This window comes from Podarcis bocagei, assembly GCF_964188305.1.
Source record: "Podarcis bocagei genome assembly, chromosome: 15".
Lineage (NCBI taxonomy): Eukaryota > Metazoa > Chordata > Lepidosauria > Squamata > Lacertidae > Podarcis > Podarcis bocagei.
In genome coordinates, this window is record NC_138141.1 from 42,265,212 (window position 1) to 42,278,392 (window position 13,181).

Sequence of the window (13,181 nt, forward strand, 5' to 3'; positions counted from 1 at the left end):
TAAAATAAGCTTTCCTGTACTGAAACTCACTTCAGATGAATAACATCTCTGCACTTTATGCCCATACGTGTATATTTTCGTTCCCACCAACAGAGGATGTTAAGTGATGCATCTGATGAAGTGGACCAGGGAGGCTTATACTACAGTATCTGTTGGTCATTTAAGGTGCCACAAGACTGTCATTAATATAGGCAGTCATAATATGAAGGTAAGAGAATAGTCAGGAAGAGTTTAGATGATCTCCAGAAGTAAGAAAGGCGCTGAACATGCCTGTATGTGTTCCACCACACAACAAGTGGGTGGCATGAAGAGCACAGCCAGCAATCTTAGATGGCAGATGATCCTGCTGCTAGTACCTTTCACTTTCCATAGCTCTTCTTGCGAGCGCCTTTTTGGATAAAAGGATCTCATAAAATAAGACATATGTCATTGTGAATTACTCGGGGGATGAACAACAAGATCAAGTGAATAAAATGTGAACTTTTCTGTGCCAAGTGACAGAATAGAGATTTGTCTCTATATTGTCAAGAATGGCCTTGGCCAGCTAAGGTAAGACCAACCCACAGCCCTCCTCTGCAATATAAAGGCTACGACCCATAAAGCCTTTGACCCCAAATAGTTCCACATACAAGACTTCACCCACATTTTAAAGAAAGGTTCTGGAACAGCTAGGTTGTAATCTGCTGCACATAAGCCCATATTTTAAGAAATATGGGGAGGAAAACTGGAAAAGTCCATGGGGTGGGAGGTTTTTACCAGTGTCAGAAACTGGGATAGGAATGCCAGGAGCCATGTGATTCCTGGGACCTGGGTCTTTTGCTGTTGCACTACCCTGAAGACCCCCTGAATGACTCAGCCAGGCAAGTGGTGACTGGACTTCTCCATCCAGTTGCAAAAGGCTGGTTGCCGGTCGCAAAATGGGACTGGCGCCCGCTAATTTCGAAACCTGGTTTTTACTGAGGGATGAATGGGGAAAGGGTGAGGGCTTGTAAAACAGAGAAAAACTCATGAAGTTTTAGAATAATCGCAGTTATGTTTCAGAAGTATTGTTTTAAAAATATTGTTACAATAAATTCACACTGCTGCAAAGCCGCTATTAGTTATTTATATACTGCTTAATGCCAGTACATAAATATAAAAATAGTAACAAAATAGTAAACATAATTCTAAGTGGCTATAATTTGGAATCTAAAGGGGGCAGGAACTAGTAGTTTTCCTTCCAGTGCTGGGTGTATTTGATTTGACATATGGTTTGCATAAAAATAATAAACAGTAAGTTGTATTTCATGTTCTTGAAGCATGAAATACATATAAGGTCCCCTCAAAGTAATTACCAAAGGACAATACAGTGGTGCCTCGCAAGACGAAAAGAATCCGTTCCGCGAGTCTCTTCGTCTTGCGGTTTTTTTCGTCTTGCGAAGCAAGCCCATTAGTGGCTTAGCGGATCAGCTGATAAGCGGCTTAGCGGATCAGCTGATAAGCGGCTTAGCGGCTTGGGAAAAAGGGGGGGAGGGGAAAAACCCCGCAGGAACTCACAAGACATTTTCGTCTTGCGAAGCAAGCCCATAGGAAATTCGTTTTGCGAAGCACCTCCAAAACGGAAAACCCTTTCGTCTAGCGGGTTTTCCGTCTTGCGAGGCATTCGTCTTGTGGGGCACCACTGTATAAAATATTTAAACAATTTAAAACAACACAGTTTAATGAAGTACTGCAGGTATTTTAGCTTTCCCCTCCCATGGCTTCAAAGAGCCTAGATTTTCAACAAGCAACAATGCTTGGACATGGTACTTGCACCCGCCTTTCAAAGGCTCTGGGAGAGGGCAAAGGTAGACAGTGTTCTTAAAGACTCACACCAAAGAAAATGACTTCAAGACGTGGGAAATGGATCAAGAGCGGTAATGTGTTTTATATTCGATTGGACATTTAGACATTGTCATGATTTTTCTATTTACTCATAAAAGCCTTGCAAGACTGTCAAAGAATAGAAGTTCAAATATTAACTCATCATTAACTCAAATATTAACCCTGGATATTGTTTTCCTTGCTATGTTATGTTTTGTTCTGCTGATGTGCAGAGTTGTTTGCATATGCTGAAAACAAAAATACGTTCTAGAAGCCTAGTTTTTTATATCTTTAATCCATAACTGCTTATGTTTCAAGCGTCATTAATAACTCTCCAGTGTATTATCATAAACCTAAAGCTCCCAGCTGTATAAACCAACTCCGTTAAGGTTACAGTATTCAGTCACCTACTGAACTACTAAATTTTTATCTAGTTTACCTGCTTGCACATGTCAGTGTCAGTCATTTGCAGCACACAGGAAGTCTGTGAGTGCAAAACCCTCTTCCCATTTAGAGACAATTTTCTGCCTCATAACTAGATGTGTGAGAAATTATGTAATGAATGTGGCTAAAAAGAGGCTACTGGACTGAGACTTGGATGGAACATTATAATATTTTATTGGATCCTCTGGAGACAAATTAAAAGCTTCCTGCCTGATCAATCTGTAGGTAGGTTTTTGGGGGGTAATTTGTCAGAGGCAACCAGATAAATGGCTTGTCTTCTCAGATTTCTAGTTGCAAAGTGAAAACAGCTTAAAGTTCAACACGATAATCTCCAAACCACTTCTACAACTGTTCTGGACAGACTCTGTAGAACGTGAACAACATATTCCTCCACACAAGGAGGCAGATGTACAGGAAGGTACCAGTATACATGCAGATGGAGAGGTTTTTCCACAGCGGGTACACCGCGGAAAAGAGGCCAGTTTTCTTTTACACAGACCGTTTCATTGCCAGAGCAACAGACGGTTACCAAAGCCAACTGCCCATGCTGAAAGTGAGCAGGGATGCAGGTTTCATTTGTCACTTTGAGGCTCAAAGGAGGCAGACACGCATAGCCTGAATCTTGAATAATGCATCACCAGTCAGTGAACAGAGGCAGAGATATCCAGCAAATGGAGGAGACCCTACCTGCAGCACCTGACAATACCTTGCTTGAAATAACCCAGATACCAGTGCTGGCATCTCTGTCTGTGGGAATCCAAAAACATTTAATTCAAAACAACAGAGGGCAGAATTTAAATACAAGGGAGTTTACGGACTGCTCTCCCACATGAAGCAGCATTTATGTTTCCAGAGAATTCCAATATTCCCGGGATTCTTCTGGGAAATGATGGCGGACAAGATTCACAACAAACTACAGTGGTACCTCAGGTTACGAACTTAATTCGTTCCGGAGGTCCGTTCTTAACCCGAAACCATTCTTAACCTGAGGAGTGCTTTCGCTAATGGGGCCTCCCGCCATGCCGCAGGTGCGCAATTTCCGTTCTCATCCTGGGACAAAGTTCGTAACCCAAGGTACTACTTCCGGGTTAGCGGAGTTTGTAACCCAAAGCGTTTGTAACCCAAGGCACCACTGTAGTTTTCTTCTGCAATGTGTAACAACAAATACAGTGGTGCCCCGCAAGACGAATGCCTCGCAAGACGAAAAACCCGCAAGACGAAAGGGTTTTCCGTTTTTCGATGCGCTTCGCAAGACGAATTTCCCTATGGGCTTGCTTCGCAAGACGAAAACGTCTTGCGAGTCTTGCGATTTTTTCCGCTTCCCCCCTTTTTCTAAGCCGCTAAGCTGCTAATAGCCGCTAAGCCTTTAATAGCCGCTAAACCGCTAATAGCGCTAATCCGCTAATAGGGGTGCTTCGCAAGACGAAAAAAACGCTAGACGAAGAGACTCGCAGAACGGATTATTTTTGTCTTGCGAGGCACCACTGTAAGTGTTTGGAGGGCTTGCAGCCTGTACAAGAGGGTTGGGGAACCTGCAGCCTTTGCTGGAGCAGACTGGCCAATGGTCAGGTCTGATGGGAATTTTGGTACAACATATCCAGAGGGCCACAGCTTTTCCCACCCAAGCCATACAGAGCAACAGTGAGGCTCATCAAAACTGGCCAATACAAACCAAGTATATAGCTAGAATATGGCCCAAAATCCTCTGCAGCCTATGGGTGTTCCGCACAAGACATGCTGTACAATCTCAGCAAACAAACTGGTGCCCAAAGGTGTCCACTAAGCTAATAAGTTCGAGATCAAACACCAAGCTGAGCTAAACTATGTCATTGCCAGATACCAGTCATAGCACTGCTGATCAGTGACGTGGGGCAGAAAGATTTCCAACCTATGTTTTTCAGTAGAAATGTTTTATTTCCAAAAATGAATCATTCCACATTAGCAACAATGAACATCCTATAAAACTGGGTAGTTTTAGAAGCTGTGGTGCACAATCCTCCCCCCAATATTATTAAACTTAGGCAATGCCTATGTATTTAATGCACAGAGCTTTGGGCATGCTAAAATTATAGTGCACTTCTATGAAAATCTATTCAAAATGAAGCTCAGCTTACTTGAGATCTACTTCCAGGTAAGTGTGAACAGAACTGAAGTCTTAGCATGTTAATAATTCAGAGCCTTCATTGTTTTTCTTGAGGTTCAACTAATGAACTTGCACTGAGTTGTCATGTAATTTTTTTTTTTTAATCATTAACGCAAATGACACTAAATGTTACTTGACTGCTTCTATTCCTTTTCCTCGAACCCCATCATCCTTCCAAGTTACCATTTCCACATACTAGGAACTAAGCCTAAATTTTGTGCCATAAAGTTTAATTTCATCAGAAATGCCTTCCAAACGTGCAAAGCAACACGAAAGCCCTTGAATCCCATCTCTTTTTCATGGATGTTCAGAAGTGTCTGAACATCCATGTTTCCCCTTCTTTGCTGCTGTTTCAGTGTCACTTTCTGTTTTAGCTCCCAGCCTATCAGAGATCACATAGTGGATGCGACATCACAGCATGCATAACCAACCACTTTGCCCCACGCTGAACAGATGAGGGAGAAGAACACTTCCCCATTGCATGGTTGATGGAAGACAAGGCAGCATTGTTTCAGCCAAACAAGTCCAGTCTAGGCAATGCCTGGATGGGAAGACCATGCACCCTAAAACACCATGCACCCCATCTAGGGGTTCCTTGGAAGAAAAGTGGGGTGTAAATGGAGTCATAAAACCACACCACTTTGTTGTGCTGCATCAACCTCAGCATAACAAGAGGCATGCAGTATAAGTATAACATTTTGCACCCTTTTGACCACTCCTAAAGAATCACAGATTGGAAGGGAGTTGGAAGGGACCACGAGGGTCATCTAGTCCGACTCCCCCCCCCCTCCACTTTTTTGTCAACGCCAAATTAAATTATTACAAGCTGAAGTCAGCTGTCTTGGGGAAAAAAGGAGTGCATATACCAAGCTTTCTTCTCTATCATCTTTTTAGCATTCAAAGGATTGAAGCAAAGTTACACCCTATTTCAGGGAAATCCCCCTGAAGGGGAACCCCACCTCAGGTTTCTGAAGGGCCTCCAAACAAAAGAAAACAGCTGCGATAACTTTGAGCAGAGCAAGAGCACTGCCTCTCACCAACTTCATCTACATTTTGCCTTATCATCCTATGCAGTCTCCTTGGCAAGAACTTTGGCACCACACAAAAAGCATTTTCCAGAAACAGTTGCTTGCATACATTAACCACGACCGGCCAGGTTCAAAAGGAGGCAGCCCTGAAGAGAGAAATACCCAGCGGCTTTCTCCCACAGCCATGATGGCATCAAAGCACTGCAGCTTAAAGCCTATCAACAAAGTGAATTTTCAGGCAAAACTTTTATGTACAAACTCCAGGTCAAACCAAGGGAGTTTTCAATCAGGTCTCCAAAATTCATTGGGGACCAGGGTGGTCTAGCCCCCAAGACTACCAAGAGCTCCTCATTATGACAGAAGGAATGCCTGCAAAGTAAATGACAAGGAACCTGGCAGGATCCCAATCAGAAAGCACTTGCATGATCAAAAATGATGCAGGAAGGCAGGTTGTGCCCTTGCTGCAACATTCTCCTTAAGTGTCATACTTCTATCTTTTCCCCAAAGGAGTGGATGGTAACCATTTATGTACAGGAAAACAGTAAAGAGGTGAGACGAAGGTTGCCTCTGGTGTTGTGCCACCCATTAAGAATTACTCTCCTCTGCTGCACAGCAGCTCATGTTTCAGGATCCCATCACAGCGGGACAGAAAATACTGGGAAACTTGCATAGAGGCAGGATGAATATTCTTGGGAGAATGCCCAAGAGTCTATTCTGCCCTGTGCTGCAAGCGCAGATTTTCTAAAGATGCCAAATTGCAAATCAAGCAATCTATCAGTACAATATAAGCAAGAGTCACAGAAATCTGCAGAGTGTGCATTTTCGGCAAAAATTCCAAAGAGGAACAGTGCAAAGGCTCTCTCCCAGGTTGTGCTGCCAAAAGTCTGTGCAGCAAGGAAGCCCGCAGGAGCGTGACTTGCGATCGCTTCTTTGCCTGGTTCTTCCTGACACAAGAGGCTAGAAGCCAATGCTCAACAGGAAGCAGGAAGCAGGATTAGGATTTTTTCTTTTTACAGAACAGCTACTCACATCAGAGATCTGTTCTTGCTGCCACTAAGTTCAGAGACATGTTCACAATAGACATGCAACATCTGAAAACCAGTTGCAAGTACAGTGGTACCTTGGTTTTCAAACAGCTTAGTTCACGAACAACTTGGAACCTGAACACTGCAAAACCAGAAGTAGGCGTTCTGGTTTTCGAACTGTTTTTCAGAAGCCAAACGTGCTCCGTTTTGAGTCCACCTGTGTTTCCTGTTTTGAGGCTTTTTCAGTTAATTTGTTTTTGTGACTTTGTGGATCCCAGTTTCAGCAACTGACTGATTGACTGATTGTGTGACTGCGGAGATGGATAAAAGTCCCCCATTCAAACAATGACTATCATCAGTGCAGGTAAGAAAAGAAAATTTAATTTTTATCATCTACAATACTATTTATTTTATAGTACAGTACATTGATTTGCTTTCATTTTATGGATCAATGGTCTCGTTAGATAGTAAAATTCATGTTAAATTGCTGTTTTAGATGTTGTTTTTAAAAGTCTGGAACGGATTAATCCATTTTGCATTACAATACTTTCTATGAGAAAGTGTGCCTTGGTTTAGGAACACTTTGGTTTTGGAACAGACTTCCGGAACGGATTAAGTTTGAGAATCAAGGTACCACTGTACTATGAGTAACACTTGTCAAATTTCTTTTCTTATTTTCTTTCTTTTTCAAGGTGATCCCCCCCCACCCCATTTTGTTCAACCAAATTATTTGCAGGCAAACAAGGAACAAAGCATGTCAGAAACACCTTCCTCCCTCTCACCCCCCTCCACAAAGCCACACATACTTCCCAGTAGGCACTACTGGAGGTAGAGATCCAGTGCCGCCCACACAATAAGGATTATATTATTCTTGTGAAGTGGCAACAGTAGGAACTGCAGCAGAAACCACTTAGCTAAGCTCCCCCTTCTCAATGCAAAGTTTGCATGTGTCAGATCTTAGGTCAGGCTGACATCTGAATGGCGGGCAAGAAGGCAGAGGGAAACCAGCCCAATAAAGGAAGTTCTGATTTTAAGATAATTGAGCATTGAGCTCAAGCAATTTGAAGTGCCTGCTTGGAGGGAAGTGAACGACCAAGGTACAGGGGAAAATTCACCATCACTGAGCCATCTTTGCACATGTAAGAATGTGTAGGACGACAGCATCTACACATCAAGGGAATGCAACTCTTACTTGCTCACACACACCCAACTTCTCTACAGAAACTGAAGGCAGCAGATTCCTTGAGTAAAGCTGGGGAATGTTGCTGTAGAAGTGGAAAACCTTTCCCCTAACGGGCAATGCTATTTCAACAGTTAGGAAAGCTGTGATTCAAGAGTAGCAGTGTGTTTGTTCCTTCCACTTCAGGAACTCAAAGGGCCATTTCCTGGGGTGATTGGGGTGCACTTTGTAGGCCGATACCTGCACAGTCACTACTACAACCTTCAGCTCCACCCACAGAAAGATGAGTACTGCCTTTCTCAACCTTCATCACAAAGAGAAGGAATCCTCAAATGCATCTGACCGATCTAGCTCCAATCGCCTGGATTCCACTCCTGCACTCTATATACTTGCCACAAGCCGCACCAACATTTGTCTCTACCTTTTATGCACACCTCAAAGTGACTGGATATTGCACACCTGGTCCCACTATGACCTCTGACCTTGGATTACCCATCACATTATACCACAGAATTCCTTTAGTTCCAAATACTTTGTCATTAAGTTCAGCCTAACTTAACACCCACCCCCGGAAGTCAACCAAACCCAACTGCCCTAGCACCTGTTTTAAACTCCTTACAGTTTCTCATTATCAGCTGGGACATGATCCCTAAGGGAAACACGGGATAGAGCTTGAAAAACGTAAGAAACATGTGCCAGTTGAATTATCGGCTCACTCTCACTTCAACTGTCCATGCATACCCAACATTCCTTTTGGGCTTCCCCTGCAGAGTTATTTGCAACATTACCAAATCTTGACCCACTATACAGCTCTCTCCCCCCTTGAAATCTGCATCATCAATCACTCACATCATCTCCTGTCTGGTTCTAGTCGCATAATTCTTCCAGAACAACTCTGCAGTCAGCAGTCACACAAATCATTAACCAGAAACCAATCGACCCCCTGACCTATCACTACAGGTCAGGTTCTTACTCCCATCAAGCCCCTGTATTAGCCTAGCAAGTTAATCTACATTAAGGCATGTATACCATACCCAATTAAGCATCAGAATAATTCCTCTTGGCTTTTTCCTTTTCTCTAACCCTGCCAAATCCATCACATGGAGAAACAGCCACCTCCCTCTCACACAGGTGCATCTACCCCTTCAAATTAGTCCAGGGCTACTTCCACCCACACTATATGCCCAAACATTAATGCCAGCCACTTTGAAGAACCTCCCTAAGTTTCACCCACCCCACCCTCTTAGTCTCCAAACAGGACTGCCCCTCTCCACACACAAACACTTTAATCCCAATCGCCTTTACTTCTTCTCTCCTCCATTATTTAAACCTTACTGTTGCTACTCTGGAGCCCCATCTCCTCCACATTACCTAGAATGCCTTTATAATCCCACTCACAGTCAGGCCTCCCCTCCCTTTCTAAATTACTCCAGGATCATCTTCCTTCCTGCCACGCCATACAGAAACACCTGTTACTCCAAAAGCTTTTGTTCCACCCCACAATTCCTCCAAATGCTGCACAAACAGCCCCAGCCACCTTCACTAACAGTTCCCTCTCTCCTACTTCATTATCTGAGGACCGCCTTCTCTCCTCCCTACCTGCAAGCCTCTAAACTCCCAGTCACTTTCAGTTTTCCACCTAAATGCCTCAGGCCCCCATCCTGCCTCCCAGCTCCTCTAAAGCCCCTGCCTCCATCTCGGTCTCATTCACCACCTCAACTCCTCAGTCACTCACTCCCTTCATTCATTTAGCAGAACTGGCTTTCCTCCTCTCCCAAAGGAATCACTCCCAACACTTCCTACCCCACACTGTCATACAGATGGCATCACTCCCTCCTCCTCCTGGAAGATCACAGAAACCGCCTCCTCTTTTCCTTACTCTCTACATATTGACACTTGTTTCCCCCTAACCTTCTCTGGAGCACCCCATCCTTTTAAACCAAGCCATTTTACCACTGCCTCACTCTCAGCACCCTCTCTTTACAGAACGAAACTACCACACAAATTGCTTTCCTACACACACTTCCAGATAACCCCATGACCTTCCTTCCCTGTGCAAAGTTAGGCACACACCCCTCTTGCTTCCAACCCTCCTCTAATGCTCCCCTTTAATCCCAGTCACCTGCCTTCCCAGCTCCCCACTCCCAGCAGCCTTCCTAGCCTCCGAGTACCCAAGACCTAAGACCCTACAACACACGTGTGTGCATACATTACACAAACTCACATGTACTTCCTCCACTCTTCCAAATACCCCCTTTTATCTCAGCCCCTCCCCACTTCCAGCAGCCCTTTCACACACACATTCTTTCCCCCATTGATCCTGACCTTCAGTGTAACACCCACCCACCTCACTTGCTTTCCCTTAAATTCTTCAAATACCCCCTTTTAATCTCAGTCAGGGCCTCCCTTCCACTCATCTCAGCTATCACACAGATGGGTACTCTAGAGAGGGAAGAGTTAAAACCTGCCTTCATACATGTATTATGTACACACATGCCTCCCCTCCCCCAAGGAACCCCTTTAACCGTAGTTTTCCCTGCCTACTTCTACTAGCCCTCTCTCAACCACCACAGATGACTCCCCCCTTCATATTTATCTCAGACAATCAGGCAGCTCTGGCCTCTGCCCCTTCACCCAGCCATTATTCAGGAAACCCAGTTTAACCATAGCTTCTCTTGCCTCCTCCTACCAGTCCTCTCTCTCAGCTATCACACAAATGTCTCCTCCCTCCTTCATACATAAATACACCTTACCAGTACAACTCCTGCTTTACACCCACCCCAAATACCTTCAATGAACTTCCTTTAGGCCTATTTCCTCAGCTACCTCTCCCTACCCTTATATCAAAGACCAAACTTCATTCATATCACACACACACAAAAGACACTTGCCTCCCCTCCCAATGGCTCCAATGAACCCCCTTTAACTCTAGCTTCGCCCCGACTTCCACCCCCTTCCACTATCACACAGACACCTCCCCCATTTTTTTATATATATATATATATATATATATATATATGCACTGAATTACATATATAATACAAACAACTAGGTTGCCAGCCCTTCCAGAGACGTCCTTTAATCTTAACTTCCCCCACACTCACCTCCCAGCAGCCCTTTCTCTCTCTCTCAACTGGTATTTGGAAGCATGTTGATTTACACATATCAGTTAACTCCGCATTAATGTAACGTTTTTTAAAAATATGCAACTGTGCATTTTTGTAATATTTTGTTCAAGTTGCCTGCTGATGCTTCCAGTTTCTGCGAACCACTTAAGAGGCGTTTTTAATATGTTAAGCTGTATAGAAATTAAATAATCCAACGCACAAATCTCTCTTCTTCCCCCCCTTCTCAAGCCCATGAGCTCCCTCCCTTTCCCCAAGTCCTCCACCTGACCCCTTTCCCACCTGCCCCAGCTCCTAAACCAGGACCCACCTCCCTTCGCCCCCATTCCCCGACCCCCCTCCTCCTCTGTCCCCCAAGGCCTAAAACTGTCACACACGGACAGCCCCCTCCTTTCTCTCTCTCTCGGCCCCGCTTCCAACCCCAGGCCTTCCTGACCCTCCCGCGTCAGCCATTCCCCACAGACACGACCCCCTTCCGCACCCCCCCACGGGTTTTTTTTTCTGGAGACTCACCTGCAGGTGCTCCTGGAAGCGGATGGGCAGGATTTGAGCCATGGCGCCCGAGGCGTTGTTGGGGTTTTGGGGCTCCAGCCCGGCGTTTGGGCGGGGGACCTAGTCTCTCCACAGGAAAAAAGAAACACGGGAGGAGGAGGGGGGGTTGAGAGAAAAGAAGCCGACGGCGAGGCGAGCCAAGGACCCGGGAAGGGGGAAAGGGCGGCTCTCAATGGCGGGGAAAGCAGAGAGGGAGAAGACGGTGGGAGGCCGCCGCGAGCGATCCGGAAACAGCCGCCGCTCGCTCGGCGGAAGGACACACCACTTTCCTCCTCAAGGGAAGGGAGAGCAACGGCCGGGCGGCGCAGGAACAGTCACGGCGGCGGCGGCGGCTCCCTCCGCCTTATCCTCCTCCTCACCTGCCGCCAATTAGCGCAGCGGCGGAAGGATCAGAACGCCGCCCACGCAAAAGAATCAATGAGAAGCGCGGAAGGATACGCGAAACCGGAAGGGACTTTTTTCTCCCTCTCTCTCTCGATGAGTCTTTCTCTAGCCAAGCTTTCGCCCCCCTCCCCTCTCGCTCTCTCCTGAGCCCCGCCTACTTCGGTGCTACGTCTCTCCCCCCCCTTTTTTTGCCACATCATGCGACCTGGGCGGAGGGGTGACGCCACTTCCGCTCTCGCGCCCCACAGTCATTACCACCTGGGATTCTTGCCCCGTGATCACATGATTGGGGGGAGGAAGAAGGTGTTTCTCTCTCGGTAGACTTTCTAGGCAGAGGAGGAGGAAGTTCACCTTGTTCCCCTCCGCATTCTCTTTCTCGGGTATTAAAATAGTCCCTGGTGAGAGGGGATGCTCAGAACGCTCCATGGCGTAGGTGGTTACGGCGCCTGCGCGGAAAAGAGCTGCTTACGGTTTTCCGCGGGTTCGAATCCCGGCCTTGGCACGCAGAGTGAGATGACCTTGGACTGGTAACCTTGTTCCACAGGTTAATGCATAGAGAAAGGAGAATGAGACTTGAGGGAGGCTGTGCAAATACTTAATAAAATCAGCTGTCAGCTATATCAGAATAGGTCTCTGGGCAGGTTACATTGTAAAAATTAAATAAAAATGAATCTTAAAAAATGAACAATGTTAGTAAATATATCATGTATGAAACAAAGTGAGAATATTCAGCCCGAGGGCCACATTTTCTTGTGGGGGCCACATGGCACTAATGGGTGGAGCAACAAATGCAAATTGACCTTTTTGTAACCTCAAAGTTCTACCAATTTTACTTTCTGTTTTTCAAATTTTTCAGTTCACCCCATTGCTATCCCAACTTTGGGCTGTATTCTTCTTAAACTTGCGGGGAAAAACCCTATTACATACATTACTTTGCAATGAATTTTCCCTGATATAATGCATTTTGGGGAGTTTTTTCACTAACATGAAGCATTTGAGAGTGCGCTTTCCCCCTAATATATGTATGATTGGGGGGGGAATGAATTGCAAAATTCAAAGAAGAGGGGATCTAGAAGGAAACACACATTCCTGTTCACGTATTTGGTTCAGGGAATGGAAATCAGGTGGGTAGGTGTTCCAATGTGAAGCAAACAAATTTCTCCCCTCCCTAGGATTTGTCCCATTTTGTAAATGTCAGCCACCCAATTAGCCAAAAGAGATACTCCTTGACTCCAGGCAATCAGGAAATGACTATTGCAATCCCCAAGGTTTTGCCCACCCATGGTTGGGCTTGGGATGTTTTTGAGGCTTACTGTTACCTTCCAATGCATTGCTCCTAAACAAGCAGTGTGAGAGGAGAGCCATTTCTCAAAAGACTTCCATGATAGCCTTATCTACTTTAATCCAATGGCATGCCATTGTAAAAATAGAAAACTGTGGATGAAAATAGATTAACCG

At 45.3% G+C, this 13,181-nt stretch overlaps 1 protein-coding gene across 2 annotated transcripts in view; it reads right to left on the reverse strand.

Annotated features, from left to right (window-relative positions):
- Positions 1-11,740, reverse strand: part of CLTC (clathrin heavy chain) — a 75,795-nt gene extending 64,055 nt beyond the window's left edge. The window contains exon 1 of one of the 2 annotated variants that reach the window (XM_081171943.1): positions 11,301-11,740. In XM_081171943.1, coding sequence (XP_081028069.1) covers positions 11,301-11,342 — 42 coding nt within the window. In that variant the 5' untranslated portion in view covers positions 11,343-11,740. The remainder of the gene's footprint in view (positions 1-11,300) is intronic. The other variant, XM_081171944.1, reaches the window with a different exon arrangement.
- Positions 11,741-13,181: the final 1,441 nt, after the last annotated feature.